Genomic DNA, 18,998 nt, shown 5'->3' on the forward strand with positions numbered 1-18,998 from the left:
GACTGCTTCTTAGAAGGCCAGATCCTGGAGATGAAACTCAAATACTTTGGCTACCTCATGAGAAGGAAGGACTCCCTGGAGAAGAGCCTAATTCTGGGAGAGATTGAGGGCAAAAAAAGGGGACGACAGAGAACGAGGTGGCTGGATGGAGTCACTGAAGCAGTAGGTGCAAACTTAAATGGACTCTGGGGAATGGTAGCGGACAGGAAGACCTGGAGGATCATTGTCCATGGGGTCGCGATGGGTCGGACACGACTTTGCACCTAACAACAACAACAACAACAACAACAACAACAATAACAATGCAATAAAGGTTTTCTGAGTCTGAGTCTTTGTCATTCTATCTGCTGTAGCTTGACCCTCTTGACAAAATTGGAAGATACAAGGTTGATGGCGCTACATAAATGCTGCTATGGTATATCACGGGAGGGGCATTCACTCAGATATTTGTTTTTAATGGGAGGAAGCGCTAATACTTGGTGTCATTTACCTCACAGAAGGACCCATGACACTTTCACAAACATAGGCCCATCACGTTTTCGATAAAAACATCTGGACTGAGTTGGAAGGACGAAACTGTATTTTCATTGCATGTTAACAATCAGTTACAACTTGAACACGGGGGGGGGGGGATGTGCTATCTCCCCTAACTGGAGTGAAGGCTTCTGATTTCCTGTCCCCTTAAAAGATAAAACTTGATATATTGCCCAAGAAAATGATCCTCCAGATGCAGCCTAATATGATGTGCATGTGACCTGGACCGGAAAAGGGTTAACTGGAGTGCTGTGTATCCTACCACTCTGGGTGCAGAGTTTTTCTGCATTGCTATTCATTCCTGCATTCACTTCTCAACTCCGGAGAGGTCATTGCCAAGGTCAGGGAAATGCGTGAGGCAAAGCAGCCATGCTTTGTGGGTCACTGCACTGGAGTGTGGCACAAAATGGCGGTGCGGCAGGAAAATACCTTTGAAGTTGGGAATTCCTCACTTGGAAACCACAAGTCAGAAACTAAAGGCAAAAATAAATCCCTGAAAGGGAGGATTCAGAAAACACAAGGCAAGGGAGCACAGAATTTGAATCCACTCCTGAGTAGCCAAAATGATATGCAGACATTTTGCATTCTTCAATTGTTTAAGAATGCCAGTGCGGGGATTTGCTCTTGTGCAGAATTGGTTGGTAATAATGTAAATGAAATACTGTTTACCCCAGAAGTACAATATGAATGCTATTGTGCAGATCTTCGATTACTTCCAAAGACCAGGCTTCAGTTATGAAAAAGAAAGCTCTTTATTGAAATAATAACAAACTAGACATCACGGAAACTTTGCTAAGACTGAAGATCCTAATCAAACTACTCCTTTACCTAATCTTTGCCCCCTACCCCTTCCTGAGCCAAATGGCTTAGGTGCAAAGACAGTCCCTGCATGAAGGTGCTTGCTGGGATTTAGTGTCCTGGGAAAGATGACAGTTCTGTCCTAGGTCCTTCACAGTAGGGAATCAGGAAGCTTGAGGTCCAGGGCTAGTTCATTCATGCCTAGTCATAACCCCGATGGGGTGTAAGCAGAGGTGCTGCCTCAGACCTGGGCATTGACAGGAATTAAATCACAGAGCAGAAGCACACAAATTAAATCACAGAACAGAAATATACAGTGTAAAATGGCATGTACAGTGCAGCACAAGTATGACATAACCAAACACGGCAAAAGCATGTCATGATTTTGACAGCAGTGATGTATAATTAAATAGATTTCCCTGTGGGAAACATCAAAATGGAATTGGGAAAATATTTTTAACTAAGGATATATATTATAATTATGAAGGGTTAATGAATGATTTAATTGTGAAATTTGGATTTCCAATAATATTTTTTGTGCATGTGGTATTTGAAAACTAAAGAACCTGATTTGTAGATGGTCGGGGGTCTTTTCTAAATGTTTTTTTGTTGTTGTTGTTGCAGGGCCTGCAAGATGGAGCTCTTCCGCCAGGTTTATGGTTGAGGCCGGGGCTGATAATAGATCTATGCCTCCCCCGGGGACTCGGGTTCTGGACCCGAAGCAAAACATCATCAGGACCTCCTCTCCACACGCTAGTAGGGGGGGGGGGGGGAGTTGAGCTGCCGTTCTTGCCATGCCGGCAATATTGGCAATGTTATTATTGTTTTTATGGGGTTTTAATGGGGATTTGTGATATTGTTACCCGCCACGAGCCACAAGGGAGTGGCGGGCTATAAATCTAATAATAATAATAATAATAATAATAATAATAATAATAATAATATGTTTTTTTGTTTTGGGGGAGGTGTCTTTACTATTAGTTGTTATCGGGGGTTAAGTGGTGTTGGTAGTAATGTTTTATAGGTTTTGTGTCATTTGTGCGGTTGTGTAAAACTTTCAATAAAAATGTTGAGCAAAAAAAATGGAATTGGGAAAAGATCCAGTTCTCCTTAAGCCCAAGTATTCTTGCCCTTTCTGCACATATGGCACATATTAATCCTACATCGTGCATCTTGATTTCCCTGTCTGTTGCTCTCCCCTCAGGAACCCAAAAGTCGAGCTGCAAAACAATATTAAAAAATCCATACAAATATTTATCAAATAAAGTGTGCCAATAATATATTAAAAACAAAGCAAGAACAACACATATCTAACAGCACGTGACAGAATAGACCAAATGCATTTTGACCCACAGGCTCTTCCTCAGTGCTCAATATATTGTGTGAAATGCTCTCTTGTATAAGATCAAAAAGAGCCTCTTGTGGAGTAGGGTGGTAAAGCAGCCGACATGCTGTCTGAAGCTCTGACCATGAGGCTGGGAGTTTGATCCCAGCAGCTGGCTCAAGCTTGACTCAGCCTTCCATCCTTCCAAGGTCGGTAAAATGAGTACCCAGCTTGCTGGGGAATAAAACGGCAATGACTGGGGAAGGGAATGGCAAACCACCCTGTATCGAGTCTGACAAGAAAACACTAGAGGGCGTCACCCCAAGGGTCAGACATGACTCGGTACTTGCTCAGGGGACACCTTTACCTTATCAGATAAAAATCTAAAGGCTTGCAGGGTGGCAAAGAAAAATCAGTTCGGTGTAGCTCCAACTAGTGTTTCTAAGGTATCTGATTTGGAGCCCACCTTCCAAAATATGTATTGTCTGAGGCTACCGCTCTCAGCTTTTGCCTAAGTGCATTTCCACGCATTTCCACGTGTGCATTTCCATTTGTGTCAGAAAAAGCCAGAGGTGGTAACAATGTGGGATTCTGGGAGAGGATTCTAGGCCAAGGGGTATGTTAAGTCCATGGGTTTGAAGGAAGCCAGGAACACTGGGAGGTCAATCAGCTCTTGATTGTGATCTCAGCATGATGCTATAAGAGGCAGAACCGAACCGAAGAATCCCCCAACCCAACAAAAACATGAGCAGACGATGGATCTTCCCACTTTGGTCAGTTCCAGGTTTAAACTGACTGGATCCAACAGAAGGGATCAGGCCGTGCATGGGCCCACTATGACCCTGTTTCGGACCTCAAGCTTGGTCTCTGGCCGGACTGCAAACACAACAGGGGACGTGAAAAAGAATCGGGGAAATGGTCTAAGACCGGAGGAGACCTTGTGGTTGGAAGAGTTGGAAGAGGGGAGGGATAGTCTGGGCAGGGGTAGAATACAAAATTAAATGCAGAGAGAGCCACCCGCTTGCCAAGTCACCCAAGGAACTGCTTGAGGCAGCACAACGAGCCCTCAGCCACATGAGCGGGAACAGTTTCAAGTGGGAAGCTGGGTCCGTGGGCAGCTGCAGAGCAATATCTGAGTCCAGCAGCGCTATGCCGATAAACGAGAGCTGCAGGAGATAAGTCCTGTCTGAGCTCTGCCAGAACCTCCCCCCTCCCAAGATGTCTGCTGTGGGGAGAGGAAGGGAAAGGGGGGTGTGAGCTGCTTTGCGACTTGTTTGGACAATACAAGGCAGGGTGCAAACATACAGTTATATTTTTATTCTTATTCTTCCACACCACAAATGGGCCGGACATGACCCTGGCCCCAGACCTGGCTCCCATGCCTCAGGAGATCATAGATGGCTCCTTGCTTGGAGGGGGGGATAAACAATCAGCTGCCCGACAAAGGGACCGGGTGGCGCAATCTGTAAAAAAATAAATAATAATCTGGGACATTTCGCAGCTCCTTTTAAGAAATGTTAATTGTTTTACACAAAGAAGAAGAGTTTATTTATTTTATTTATTATATTTATATACCGCCCTCCCCGGGGGCTCAGTTGGTTTTTATATGCTGCTTTTCACTACCCAAAGGAGTCTCAAAGCAGCTTACAATGGCCTTCCCTTCCTCCCCCCACCACAGTCACCCTGTGAGGTAAGGGGGCTGAGAGAGCTCAGACAGGACTGCTCTGTGAGAACAGCTCTAACAGGACGGTGAATAGCCCAAGGTCACCCAGCTGGCTGCATGCGGAGGAGTGGGAAATCAAACCCAGCTCTTAACCACTACACCAAGGGAGGTGGTGGGAGAGGACACAGACTGGGAGTCTGGAAAAGACTACTTCTCCAGATAATTAAGGTGGCTAACTCCAGCTTGGAAATTCCTGGCTATATGAAGGTGGAGCTTGCAAAGAGCAGAGTTTGGGGGATGAAGGGCTCTCAGCAAGGTATAACGCCATAGGAAGAGGAAGAAGAGTTGATGACCCACATTACACTCCCCAAAGGCAGCTCAACATGGCTTATATCACCTTCCCCCCCCCTCTCCCTACAACAGGCACCTTGTGAGGCAAGTGGAGCTGAGAGAACTCTGAGAGAACTGTGACTAGCTCAAGGTCACCCAGCAGGCTCCCTGTGGAGGAGCAGGGAATCAAACCCAGTTCTCCAGATTGGACTCTGCTGCTCTTAACCACACTGGCTCCCAAATTCAAGCCTCCAATTTGTCCAGAGGAACTCATCCCTGTAGCCTAGAGATGCTGGCATTCTAGGTCCCACTTGGTGGTGCCCAGCCCTAAATTGCTTTCCATAAAGAAATCCGGACACGAGAAAGCTGGCATTAGACTGAAAACCATCCTCCTCCCTGGTCTATTGTGACAGGGAAGAAAAGATACCCGAACACTGTTGCGCCGTAGGACTGGCGGCGCCAGTGCAGAATGGGAGATCCCTTTCACGGTATGCTTTCAAGCCTTCTGATTCTGCTCCATCCTTGGCCTAGCAGACAGTGTATCCAGGACAGCAGCCAAGGTATGTAGCCGACGCCGGCCCATCATCTCCGGAACGTGCTAAAGCAACGCTAGAGTCGCATGATATTTCTTGATCGCTGAAGTTGTATAAGTGTTCCGTGCTTTCCCATTGGTGCCGAGTCAGCCCTGAATGAGAATAGATGTACAGGCCAAAGAAACAGGGGCGATAAAATTACACCCACTCCTGAACCTCAAGGTAGATGCCAATCGTTTCTGGCATCTGGAAGAGTTTCAAACCTTGGTTCGTTCTCCTCTCTCCCCTTCTTCTGCCCTCCCAGCACTCTGAACTGGATAGTCCAGGCGCACCTGATTGTGTCAGATTTGGAAGTTAAGCAGGGTCAGCCTCAATTAGTGTTTGGATGAGAGACCTCTAAGGAAAATGAGGGTCATAATGTGGAGATGAGCAATGGCAAGCCACCTCCAAATGTCTCTGGCCTGGCTGCCAGATGGCCCTATAATTGTGGGGGCATTTCCGCACATCGAAAAAAATAGTGTTACGCCAGCGTAATGGTGTAGCGCTAAATATTATCACACCTCCGGCCATTCCAAACCTTCTTGCTGTATTACTTTCTTCTGCTGCCTTTTCATACTTCTTACACTCCACATTGCCTGCTGGAAATGGCGGAAGAGAGCAATGTGCTTTGCACGTGACTCCCTTGTCAATGAATCCTGGCAACCAATCCCCTTTCTCAATGTTTTGAAGGGCCCACAATGCCCGCTAATTTTTTTTTATCAATACTTCTCCCTTGAAATGCCTATGCATCTAATCATGGATGTATAGTGCTTTTTGAATGCCACCCCTTATGAAATCACAAGTCTTGATACTTAACAAAAATTATCTCATTCCTGATTTTTAGGGGGGAGGGGACTTTAGAGAGGCATGCTTTGTGTCATGATTTTGGGAGAAAATTATTTTTGGCTTTTCCTGCACGCTTGTATGTCTATTTGTTGCTCCAGGCAGTTCAATTAAAAAAAACGTCCCCAGGAGAAGGGAGGGAGAGGTGGATGCGAAGGCAGGACATTGGAAGCGTTCCTTTTTTCTGACTTTCACCCAGACACTGTCTTTTGCACTGTTTTTTTTTGGGGGGGGATTTCCCCCTGGTTTCTGACCCCCCCAAGTAGGGGGAGCAATGCCAAAGTTGGGGTTCCTTCGGCCTCAGTGCGGGGTCTAGCATCCCTAATCCAACCTCATCTAATTCACCTCCATCCTGCATAGTTTTTGTTCATGCAGGTCTTATCATTCCCAGATTGCTTTCATCACTGTCTGAAAAGCTGGTTTGGTCTAACTCATAAATCCTTTTCCCTCTAGTTGGCTTAGCGCCATGTTGTTCAACTAAACTATAGGGGAAAGGAGGCACTGACAGCAGGTCTTGGGGATAGAATTGTTTCTTACTTTGTTTGGCTTTGTGGTGTGGAACAGCCTGTTCATATTCCCCTTCCCACATAAACCTAAAATTCTCAAATTGTGCATTTAACAAATCAGCTAGATAAATAAGACAGGATTGCTGGTGTAATCAATGGCCACAAAGAGGCATCTTTTACTTATTTTGTGCATTAAAAGATTTGTGTCCTGCCTCCCCTAGATTTCCAGGACTCCCTTAAAAGACACAGATGTTCTCTGCTAAATCAGACCTTATATTTTAGGCACTCTGTTCTATAGAATTTGGAGTGCATGAAGATTCCAGACCTACCTACAATCGCCGGCACATATTTCCCACTCAGTCCCCCATTCCAAAGAAATGAAAACAAACCCAGTTCCGACTTTGGACCAGAGTGGAAGACTTGGGCAGGTTCTCTTGGTCCGGAAAGACATGTCATGGTCGTTCCAGTCTTCCCCTCTGTTTTCCATGCTTCACCTTCTTGTGCCAGGCCTCGGATGTTGAGAACAGCTTGGACTGCTCTCCAACAGAAACAGGAAAGCAAGAGAAATCTGGCAAGGAAAGGCAACCTTTGCTGTTCTTTGATTTGTGGGTTGGCGGCACTCACACGGCGCAGCTGATCCCTGGACTTCACACGTGCAAAGGAATTGACACAACACACAATCAATAGAGGGAACCCAAGCTTGGTTCAGGCACCCTGTCAAATCATGTGATGCACCGTGCATAAAGTTACAATCCAAACCATGGACTGATGCGTCCAAATGTACAACCAAACAAGCGCATTGCAGGCTAGGCTGGTTTGCCTGCTTTTGTTCCCCTTTCCCTCAGCTCTGGGAGTTCGTGGTTGGGATGTGGCTGATCGCAAGGACATGGGCGTCCGGCGGTTGATTTCCTGAACCTCATGTTCCAAAGGCATAAAGGCAGATCAGACTTGTTTAAGTCGCAGTTGATTAGGCATCCCATCGCAATGCACTGACACGATCGCTGGATGCTTCTAATATCAGATAGCAATGCAGTGCATTCTCAACCGATCCAGGTGCTTGTCTTGTCTGCTGGCTAGCTATCTCTAAGGAACAGCTAAAAGGGCGAGGGATGGGAGCCAGGGGAAAGATTTTGTGCCCTGGCACTTAGCCAGTAAATGGGTGGATTCTCCAAAAGCATTCAGGGACCAGAAGGAAGAGCTGTCTGACTACAAATCAGAATTCCTACTTTTAAAGCAAAAGGATCTGCTCCCTTCAGTAAATCCTACTCTCTGGCTGGTTCTTAATGGTTGTTTTATGTTTTATTGTATTGTGTGTTTATTATAACTTGGTTGCCGTTGTGCAAAAGATGTGGGGTTATTTTGAATGTTGGGGTTAGATGCTTTTTTATTCTTTATCTGTTTTAACAGAAAAGTGGGGTATAAATTTTGTCAATAAGACAAATAATAACAAATGGGAGCCCACAAGCCCACAAGGGGAGGGAAATCCCATTCTCCCCCTGACCTTTTCAGCCTCGGCCTGGCTCCATTCCAATCACACCCATCCTCATGGCGGAACCGGGTGGGGCTCCCAGATGTCAACACAGCTAGGCCTGGAATGGCTCCAGGACACAGCTGCCATTGGGCCCAGGGCAGCTTTCCACCATAGTCACAGACAGGCCCAGAGCAGCTCCAGAAGGCGAGATAACATTCTTTGAGGCCAGGGCCTGCTTCAGAAACATAAGAGGCCTCAGAAATTGTTATCTGGCCTTCTGGTCCATAGAATTGATGGTCTTTAGTCTCCTACATATTTAACATATTAAATCAGTGGTCCCCAACCCGTGGGCCGCAGCCCAGTGCCGGGCCGCGGCTCCTTCTTCCCTCCCCCCCCGAAGCGAGAAGCTCGCCAGGCCGCGAGCTGATCGACCGCCAAAGCGGCCGATTAGCTCGCGGCCCGGCAAGCCTCTTCTTTCGGGAGGGAAGAAGAGAAGCTTGCCGAGCCACTTTAGCGGCCGATTTGCTGGCGGCCCGGAGGGGCCGGGAGGGGGAGCCATGGCCGCCAGCATGGCAGCGGCGCAAACGCGCGTGCGCGGCAGTCTGCACATGAGCGTTTGTGCTAGGGCTGCCGCACGTGCGCAGGCCCCCGGGCCGCCCTCTCCCCCCACTACACCTCAGCGGTCCACAGCAGGCGAAAGCTTGCGGACCGCTGTATTAAATCCCTGTATATAAAGGGGTTGGCGGCGGGCTGTCCTTGAGACGGGTCCAACAGAGAAGAAGGGGCCAATCGGCCAATTGGACACTTGGCCCTGGAGTGCCATTCAGAGGATCGAATCAGGAGCCGCTTCGCGGCTCCTGATTCGCTCCTCCGAGTATTTATCCCAGACAGAGCCCGCCCTAACTCCTTCCCACCAGACCTTACTCTTTTATTTAGTCCGTGGCACCCGCGACGCCACGGGCAGTTTAAAGATGCCTGACCACTGATAAAGGCAGGGATGGTGGTAGCATGAATGTATATTTGGATTTTGATGGGGCTATATTTCAAGCCTTGGGTTTTTAATTTTAATAAATATTAATATTTAATTTTACAACACATTTTACCCTACACAGGTTTGAGCATACTTTAGCAATTTTGACCCTTTTTTGGATTGGTCCCAATGAAAGCCATTGCGTAGATGGTGTTCTGTCTTTGAATTCACTTGTTCGATTTGCGGCTATTGAAAAAACACAGAATCCTGATACGTGCAGGTCTGATTCTGCACTTACTTTTTTTTCCATTGTCGATCCTGCTGAATTCAGATCAATTTGAAGCCAGGTCTTCCTCATTTCCCCCCCCCCCCCGACTTGAAACGGGGGAAAGCGGAGGAGGGGGGTTGAAGTCCAGCGAGCATTAAAGGGGTATGCTTTATTTCTTCCCTTATAATTGCCGATGGAGAGGCCAAGTGCAGCACGAAGCTGCGTGTCTCTTTCTTTTCTTAACAAGCAGGTGGGGAGGAGGAGGGGGCAGAGGAACCAAGCGGAACCAGCAGCCTCTCAGAGAACGAGGCAAATCTCTGCTGAGATAAGTGTGGGATTCTGGAGCGCAATCACTTTAAAACAGATTCCAAAAGGAGGTCAAAAATAAATCTTGGGAGGAAAGTTATGCAACTGGGATATCACGGGGGAAAGGTAGGGTCACTGAAGCTCAATCATGCATGTTGCAGAGGAAACATTTTAAGCATCCAAAATCAAAATGGAAATCAAAGTCAGTGTTAACGGAGGAGATTTATTTGGACTGGGAGTAGATAAAAAGTACTATGCAGATTCTGCCAAGCACTGCAATGGTCATCTTTAGAAACAAGACATGACCACAGACGTCCAGATAACTTTGCATTCGTTTTTTTTTATTTTGTTGAATTAAAAAAAAAAAGAAAACCCACAAAAGCTTGCATGTATATCTTATATATATAAATATATACAGTATATATAAAACAAATGATTCTGGACAACATTGTGGCATGAAAGACAAAGGAGCAAGAAAAGTTAGGTGGGGCCACAAATGGAATACAGAGTCAGGCCACAATCTTAGGCGTACTTCTTCAGGAGTAAGCCCCACTCATGGAGCCTGACTTCTGAGGCGCAGTGCCTAGGATAGCACTGTTCAGCCATTCAAAAGGATTTGATGTCAAACAACACGTGATCCTGGGATTTCTGTGTCCAGAGATCTGAGTGTATTTAAATAATAAGGATGTGGACCCATTTTTTGGTCAGGACCCCAGTGCAGGGGGGAGGGGGTTAATTTTTTCTTTCTGTCCCACTTTCCTGCTTTGAAATGGCCCTGGCAGCCGTTGGGGGCATAAGGTTGCCAGATCCATGTTGAGAAACGCCTGGAAATTTGGGGATGGAGCCTGGGGAGGACTGGGACTTAAGTAGGGCCCAATGTCATGCAATTTACCTCTCCAAAGCAACCATTTTCTCCAGGGGAATTGATTGCTGTCATTTGGAGATAAGCTGTAATTCTAGGAGATCTCTAGGTCCCACCTAGGTCCCAAAGCAGAGGTTATTTTGCTTTCCAGGGATGGGTGGTGGACTAGATGGAGGTTGGACTTGACAACCCTGGAGGTACCTTCCAACTCTATGATTCTATGAGATAAAAGTAACATAGAACCTTGGCCCCAACAGGGTAAACAGAACCCTGCAGGGCATTTGGGGTCAGCCAACATTAGGTGGGATGAAGGGTTTACCTCCCTCCCCTGTTTGCAATTGACCCAAATCAAAACAGCCAAAAAATATGCTTCAGAGTGACAATCACATGTGGTTTGACCATAGCTACGCCTGAACTGGATTCTGCCTCCAGTCTTTGTAGTGAAAACTTATTTCCACTAACAGTATCTGAAAATTTGGGCTTTGGCCACCTTTGATTTTTACAAGGGATTATAAGAATATGCAGAACACTCCCTCAAGTTCTGTCTCTGCCAGCTCTCATTGAATTGAAGAGTTCGGCGCAGTGAAAGCCTGTACATTCCTTCATTGGCAGACGCCGCTTTAAAATAAAACATTTCCTTTCAAATTCAGTATTTCTTATTTCCTGCAACCAGCACACCAGCAACTGTCTCCATCGAAGAGGTGGATTAAGCAGAGTGAGGCTCAGTACAGATGTCATGTGATCTCATGGTTTCATTTGGGAGTCCACAACCTTGTTGAAATTGTGAGCACGTCATGGAATTTTGAGAACAGGTACTGAGCGTCCTACCATGAGGGGAGCAAGGCCACCACAAAATGGCTGCCATGAGGAGAACTCACAAAATGGCTGCCATGAGAAAAGCATGTCCAGCCACAAAATGGCTGCCACGGGAGCTGAAGCTAATCACAGAATGTCAGGTGGCTCCAAGCTAAGCATCCTCTTAATATAGAAGCAACTATTTGTGAAAGGGCTCTCCCAGAAGTCTCAAAAGTAATGCCTCTTAGTCTCTGTTAAAACACCTCCATTTTGATGAAGTGGAGAGAGGTCAGGATGGGCTCCTTGCTTTGGCAAAGAGATACTTTGAGGAAACATGAAGCGGAGGCCAGGAAATACATGTGTGGGTCAGGCACACCACATTGTGTGTCAGTGGTTCAGGCTTCACTTGATGAATGCCAAACTAACAGTGGTTAGTGTGATCATTCAAATGTGAGCTGTTCCACTATAGCTGGTTAGGGTGCGTCAAACCAGGATCTGAATCCATGGTCTGAAGTGGGTTTATTAACTAGAGTTAAACTACAGAATCACAGGACATGCTAAAGCAAACATCCTGGTTTGGTCCCTGACAACATAAGCCAAAATCCCAGACAGGTCTGTAGGGGACTGCTGGGGGAAGGAGAAATGCAACAAAATCAGCACTTATCACAACAAAGCAAGGTTTGAATGGACTTCTACAAGCGAAATCCTGGTTTCACAAACTAACCACAGTGAACATGAAACTATGGTTTTGCGTCACGTCTGTCCAAAGCCTTTTTAAACCAAGACTCCATTCAAATAGGTGACAAGAAAAAAAAAATCCATCTAGGTAACAAAGAATATTTAAAAGCTGGACTCTGACGTTGATCCATTTGAACGATGAAGGAAGACATTGGAGATCCCTTTCAGAAGGCCTGAATTGAAAAGGTCCAAGGCAAACGCAGAAATTCAAGGTGCAGCTGAGAGAGAAAGAGAAGTTCAAGCTCAGACTTTGTGTGCTTTGATTTGCAGTCAGTTCTAGGGTGAAGAAGAGTCCCGGTATCCTTCGCTGAAGATAGATGGTTTGATGGCTCTGTGTGGTGATATTGTGTGGGAAATGGGAGCGTTACATTTTCTATTCATTTGGGATCCCGCTTTTATTTCCAAGACTGCGTTTTGTGATTGTTGTCGTTAGGGCGGTGGGTTTGTTCTGACCCACACTGCGACGACAAGATGGCTGCCTCTCAGGCGTCGCATCTCTTCCTTGCGGGAAGCCGTTCAGGTGGGCTGTCTCTAATTCACCGTTGGCACCTGGTTCCTTTGTAAACTGTATTCCTTTGCCTTCAGTCTCAGATTGGCAATGCTGTTGGCCATATTCATACCCTGGGCAGGGCTGGCATTGGTACAGGAGGCAGAATAGGAGGCCATGGCACTGCTAGGGGAGACAAAAAGGAAGAAGGGAGGCAAAGAGAAGTGAAACAAAGCTACATGGTTCAGGGGCAGCCTTGGATATATCACTTAAGGGTGCATGGAGCTGCAAGTGCTGCTGGCTTTGGCTTGTTCTGGAGTCACTTTAGTTATCTAGTCCACCTTTGCTTTGGCAGGGTCGCCAATCCCAAGAGAGGGCCTGGAGACCTCCTACAATATCTCCAGATGACAGAGATCAGTTCCCCTGAAGAAAATGGCTCCTTTTGGACGGTGGATTCTCTACTGTACTCTGCTGAGGTCCTTCCCCTCCCCAAACCATGCCCTCTCCAGGCTTCACCCCCTCCCAGATCTCTAGGTATTTCCCAGCCCAGAGCAGGCAACCCTGTCCTTGGGTTATATTTGAATTGTCAAGATGGTGGTAGGGAGACTAGTGTGGCCTCCTATTGTACCTCTAACAATAGCTCGATGTTTAGAAATCAGTGCGGCATGGGGGTTCCAAGCTAATGGTGTACAGATATCCTCTGCTCAGCAATCTCAGAAGCCTTCCTCCATCTAAGAGTTGCAGTTCTCTCAGTGCTCCCTCAGTTCCCGTCCTCTCTCCCTCTCCCTCTCTCTCTCTTATTTATTGTATGGCATGTGTAGCGTAGCCTGGAGACTGTCTGGCTGCCAGGCAAGGGATTTTTGGAGGTGGTCTGCTATTTCCTGCCTGTGCGTCATGACCCCTATTGTTCCTTGGAGGAACTCCACCCAAATCCTTGGAGGATCTCCATCCAAATACTAACTTGGATCAGCCCTGCTTAGCTTCTGAGATCTGATGGGATCAGGCTTGATTTGGCTATCTCTACAAAGAAGAGGGATCACAACAGGGAGAAGAGAATGTGTCTGGAAGGAAAAATGTCCCTGAAGAGTCAACTTGTTAGATCTGTGGGTTCATAGACCAGGACCCTGGGAAATCATTTCAGCTCTTTATTGTGACCCCGTCATGATGGTACAAAGCGGCCAAAACTGAACCAAAGAAACCCACAACCAACCCCAACTTACATGCAAAAGTCACATGATAGATGTTCCCACTAGTGCACACCGCTGGTCAGTTTCAACCCACTGCCGAGCATTTTAGTTTTAATCGCCATCATTGTGACTTAGTCATTGTTTTAATGGGGTTTTAATGGGGAATTTTAATGGTTAATATATTGTATCTGTATTAAAATGTTGTGAACCGCCGCGAGCCGGTTTCCGAGAGCGGCGGTCATACAAATCAAATAAATAATAATAATAATAATAAATTGGTCAACTACAGTGCAGGCTTAGGATCCTGCCTCTTTCGGATGCTCTGGTATGCAGATTGCTACTCTCAGGGAAATATTTTCCTTCTCTCTTGACGTTTTCTTTCAACACTGTGGCACGAGAAGAAGAGGAGGAGGAGAAGGAGGAGAAGAGGAGGAGGAGAAGACAAAGAGGAGGAGAGGAGGAGGAGGAGAAGAGGAGGAGTAGGAGAGGAAGAGGAGGAGGAGGAGGAGAAGAAGAGGAGGAGGAAGAGGAGGAGGAGAGGAAGATGAGAAGGAAGAAGAGGAAGAGGAGGAGGAGGAGGAGGAGAAGAGGAGGAGGAAGAGGAGGAGGAGGAGGAGGAGGAGGAGAGGAAGAGGAGAAGGAAGAGGAAGAGGAGGAGGAGAAGAAGAGAAGGAGGAGGAGGGGAGGAGGAGAAGAAGACGAAGAGGAGGAGGAGGAGAGGAACAGGAGGAGGAGGAGGAGGAACAGGAGGAAGAAGAGGAGGTTCTTATAAGCCGCTTTTCTCTACCTGAAGGAGTCTCAAAGCGGCTTACGGTCACGTTCCCTTTCCTCTCCCTATAGCAGAAACCCCGTGAAGTAGGTGAGGCTGAGTGAGCCCTGATATTACTGCTAGCTGATATTTGGATGGGAGGCCTCCAAGGGTGTGGGTGGAGAACACTAGGGGTCGTTCTCCACCCCCAAACGTTGCTTGCCTGGCCACCAGATAATGCTCAGATCTCCTGGGTGCACTACACATCCCGTACGATAATAAGTAATAATAAGTCCTGATAAGCTGGACTCCAGCAGGGACAAAACTGCATGCAAAGCAAGTAGGGGGGAGGGGGGAGCTCCTCAACTCTACCCCGTCCCAGCTTTAGCACGGGCTGTGCAACCCTTCCACTTCCACCCCAACCAGGCCTTTCCAGAAAGTTACCTTTGCTGTCTTCTCCTAGTATCCATTAGGAAGCCCCTCGTGCAAACAACATCTTAGGAGGGTTGAGGAGCTATTTTAGAAAGTGTGAGAGGAGGGAGAAATAATAAGCCACGTGAGTACATCGGGTACTTCAGGAGGGTTGCCAGCTCTGGGTGGGAAAATACCTGGAGATTGGGGGGGGGGGAGCCAAGGGAGGGTGGGTTTGGGGAAGGGGAGGGACCTCAGCACCTTCTAACGCAGCCATTTTGTCCAGGGGAACTGCAGATCTGCCTTTTCCCCTAAACCCCCCAAAGAGCATCAAGATAATCAGACCAACATCTGCTCCGGATCTCCTTCCCCAAAGAGGTGAAATTGGCCTCAGTCAGGGCCTTTTCAGGCTGGGCCCCAAGCTTGGCGGAACACTCTGCCAAAGGCAATCAGGGCCCTGCGGGACCTTAACCAGTTCCACAGGGCCTGTAAGACTGAGTTGTTCTACTAAAAAAAAAAAACCTTTTGAACCCCCCTGTCTGTTTTACTCATTGAGGGTAAATGAAATGATGACCGAGTATGTTTTTAACTGATAGTTTTAACCATGTTGTCACCTGCCCTGAGCTATGTGGGAAGGCAAAGTTATAAGAATAAAGGCTTTATTTTAAAAAGATTTTATCTCTCTCGACTGGAAATCAGTTGTGACAGTGATGTTTTCCGCAAGAGGGATTAATCTCGGGGTAGTCAAACTGCGGCCCTCCTGATGTCCATGGACTACCATTCCCATGAGCCCCTGCCAGCGTCCATGAACATCTGGAGGGCCACAGTTTGACTACCTGGCAGGGGCTCATGGGAATGGTAGTCCACGGACATCTGGAGGGCCACAGTTTGACGACCCCTGTGATCATCGCATTTGCACGGTATCAGGTCCAGTCCATGGGGGTCCCAGGCCTGGCCCCACTCAGGCCCTCAGTTGCCCCACAGCAAGGGAATGCAGGTAAATCGGGGTGGGTGGGATAATTCCGTGTTCCCTTTTTTGCCCCAGGATCCAGTCAGGGCAGGGCATAAGGGGAAAGCCCAGGCTACCCCCAATTGGGCATTGCTCCCCCCTCCTCCCGAATGTCACTTCTGTCATCTACCCTCGCAACCTTATTTTTTTTTCAAAAAACCCCCCAAAACATATCTGATCGCATTAGAGTTTGATTCCAAAGGGATGAAATAGCAAAATAAAAACCAAAAAACCACCACCTGCCACCATGTTTGATCAGCACCTTTCCTTTCTATTTTTTCTTGGTTTTACTAAGATAGGGGACAATCTGAATGTGTGTGTGTGGGGGGGGGGGGTAGCATGATAAAACAGCCTACTTTTAATCCCCTTGTTTTACATTATAATGCAATCATGGCAATTTATTATTATTATTATTTGGGACTTGGAGGGAGGGCATTCAAATGGTGCTGGAAGGTGATTGGACAGTTTTTACCATGTGACAATGATTGACAAGTAAAACAAATACCAGGAAGTTTTGACTTCCTGTCCCTTGCCTATCCTGTGTGTATACAAATCCTGGGGGCAAAGGGGGCAAAAGGCTCCCCCTGAGATTGTGGAGGAAAGTGGGGCAACTATCCCCAGGCCAAAAACCAGGGGGCAGCGTGGCATAACGCCTCCCATGCGGTAGACATCAGTGGGGAGATCTCAATGCCCCTGTACCCTGTGTGTACACAAATCCTGGGGGCAAAGTGGGCAAAAGGTTCATTGGGGAGATCTCAATGCCCCTATACTCCAGGGATCACCACCGTAACATTAGGGTGCCCCTGTAAAGTGGTGGCACAGTCAGATGATGTTGTCTTGTTTGGTGACGAAGCTGCCAAATGGAATAGTCTCCTGATATCAATTTGCTCTCCCTGTCTTGTGACTCTTATCTCTGCACAGGGCATGTTTCGGTGGGATCTGGATCTGCTGTTTCAGTGGGCCAGTATGGCTCAGGGGCATTTTCGTACTGGCTTACCAGTCCCCCTGCTTTACAATGAGCTGGGGACAAGCATAAAGCATGGGAAAGGAAAGAAGATCTCACAAACTCCTTGCAAATAAACGCAACCAATAAAGCGGATTACGATATAAAAGAATTGAGAGGAGTCCAACAGGTTTACAGGGCAATCATATCCTGTGTTACTCCAGTCCAACCTTATAGAAGGCAATCCAGCTGGAACGAGACTGCACTGTTACAGATGAGCTGTAAAACTGGGGAATCACCAGGTCCTACCTGGAAACTGGCATCCCTACTTAGAGGGCATTTCGGTATCACTGAACATGGTGCTGTTCTTGTTGTTAGAGCAGTGGTTCCAAACTTTTTTGGTTTGCCACCCCTTGGGTCTGAGTCCACATCCCTAGTGCCCCCCCCCCCACACACACACACATATCAACACACACCTCTTTTCTGGTGTTAGGTCCACTGCAAATTCACAACAATGTATTGCCTACATTTTTGGGGTTGTGCAACGGCCATATTTTCATCTGGGAAAAATCCATGTTTTGTAAAAGCCACATTGGGTCCTCATGGGGTAGAAAGACAGGCAGGGAAAGAAGCAAGACAGGAAAAATACCCTGGCTGGGAGCAAGCAGGAGAAGACTTTTCCAGCCTCCCAAAGAGGGAGACTTTTGGGGAAGGGTTGCCAACACCTGGGTTTAGAAATTCTTGGACCACTGGGGTGGAGCCTGGGAATGGATGGATGGATGGATGGATGGATGGATGGTTGGGTGGGTGGGTGGGTGGGTGAGTGAATGAATGAATGAATGAATGAATGAATGAATGAATGAATGAATGAAGAGAGAGTCTGAGGAGGGGAAGGAGCTCTGCAGAGCAATTATCCCATCCAGACCACCTTCTGAAGCTTTTGTTTTCTTCGGGAAGCTAAGCAGGGTTGGCCCTAGCCAGCAGTGAGATGGGAGACCACCAAGGAGATACTCAGTGGGCAAGCCACCTTGAAATGTCTCCGGCTAGGAAAATGGAGCTGCAGCAGGAAGAGTAAAACCACTGCCTCCCTACTGCCCCCAAATTCCTAACTGCCCCCTGGATTCTTTGACCACCCTCAGGGGGGCATACTGCTCACTTTGGGAACCCCTGTGCTAGAGCAATCATTTGAGTCTGGATTTTCCTGTGCAGACTAGACCTTGCGTATGTATCAAATGTATCCATCTGCCTTTTAGCCTCAGTTCCCCAGCTGTAAACATCAGGATCGCTCTGGCCTGCATCACAAGACTGTTGTTAGGGATGGATTCATGATAAAGCCCACGGCACCCCGAAAATGCTCAAGAAGTGAAAAGGCAGCTGTGAATCAGGCAGATTGGGAACTAAACTACTCATTTCAAGAAGCCTGGAATGCAAGAGGATTGTGCCCAGGGAACTGTTGAGGGTCACCAGGTCTTCCTTGGCCAGTGGTTAGGGATGGGGAGAAGGGGTGGGTTGCCCAGTACAGGTGGGAAACTCCTGGAGATTAGGGGATGGAGCCTGGGAAGCGAGAGACCTCAGTGGGGTGCAATGTTGTAGAGTTGACCCTCCAAAGCCCTCCTACAATGTTGTAGAGTTGATCCTCCTCTAGGAGAGCTGATCTCTGTTGTCTGGAGATGATCCGTAATTCCAGGGGATCTCCAGGTCCCACCTGGAGGCTGGCATCCCTAGAAATGCTGGCCAAGTCACGCTCCATTTCTCATTCTTCCTGGCCTTTCCCAAGCAGCGAAAGGTGATCACATATCGAACAAAACCTTATTTTCCCCACACACCCACACCCACACATGGTCCACATTAGATGTGTTTGTTTGACGTTGTGGTACATGGTTTTGTCCAAAGAGTTTCCAGTGAGTTTTACACAACCCTCCATTAGATTTTTTTTTTTTTAAAGGCAAAGCGGGAGGGGAAATCTCTGTGTTTCAAAGGCCGATCTGTCAGCGTAGCAGATGACGGTGGCTGCCAATGACGTGGGAAGAGAATAAAAAATGACTAGGCCTGGGAACCCTTTTTTCATTTTGGCAGGCATTGCCCCATTGCTATGGAAAAGCAGGAGTTATATAATCAGGCTGCAATCAGAGGACAGTGTTGGATACAAAAGCAGTACTGATGTGGGAGGCGAAAATGCTGGGCTGGTATTATAAAATATGACAATTGGGAAAGGGAAGAAGCCATTTTCCTG

General features: G+C 47.3%; 1 protein-coding gene across 3 annotated transcripts in view; it reads right to left on the bottom strand.

The window, feature by feature from the left end:
* Positions 1 to 9,905: 9,905 nt before the first annotated feature.
* The window catches only part of PRRX1 (paired related homeobox 1), an 80,059-nt gene continuing 70,966 nt past the window's right edge, over positions 9,906 to 18,998 (bottom strand). The window contains exons 4-5 of one of the 3 annotated variants that reach the window (XM_077332252.1): positions 14,847 to 14,916; positions 9,906 to 12,653 (exon numbers count right to left, since the gene is read on the bottom strand). In XM_077332252.1, coding sequence (XP_077188367.1) covers positions 14,862 to 14,916 — 55 coding nt within the window. In that variant the 3' untranslated portion in view covers positions 9,906 to 12,653; positions 14,847 to 14,861. The remainder of the gene's footprint in view (positions 12,654 to 14,846; positions 14,917 to 18,998) is intronic. The other 2 variants (XM_077332251.1, XM_077332250.1) reach the window with 2 other exon arrangements.

This window comes from Paroedura picta, chromosome 4 (assembly GCF_049243985.1).
Source record: "Paroedura picta isolate Pp20150507F chromosome 4, Ppicta_v3.0, whole genome shotgun sequence".
NCBI classification, from domain to species: domain Eukaryota; kingdom Metazoa; phylum Chordata; class Lepidosauria; order Squamata; family Gekkonidae; genus Paroedura; species Paroedura picta.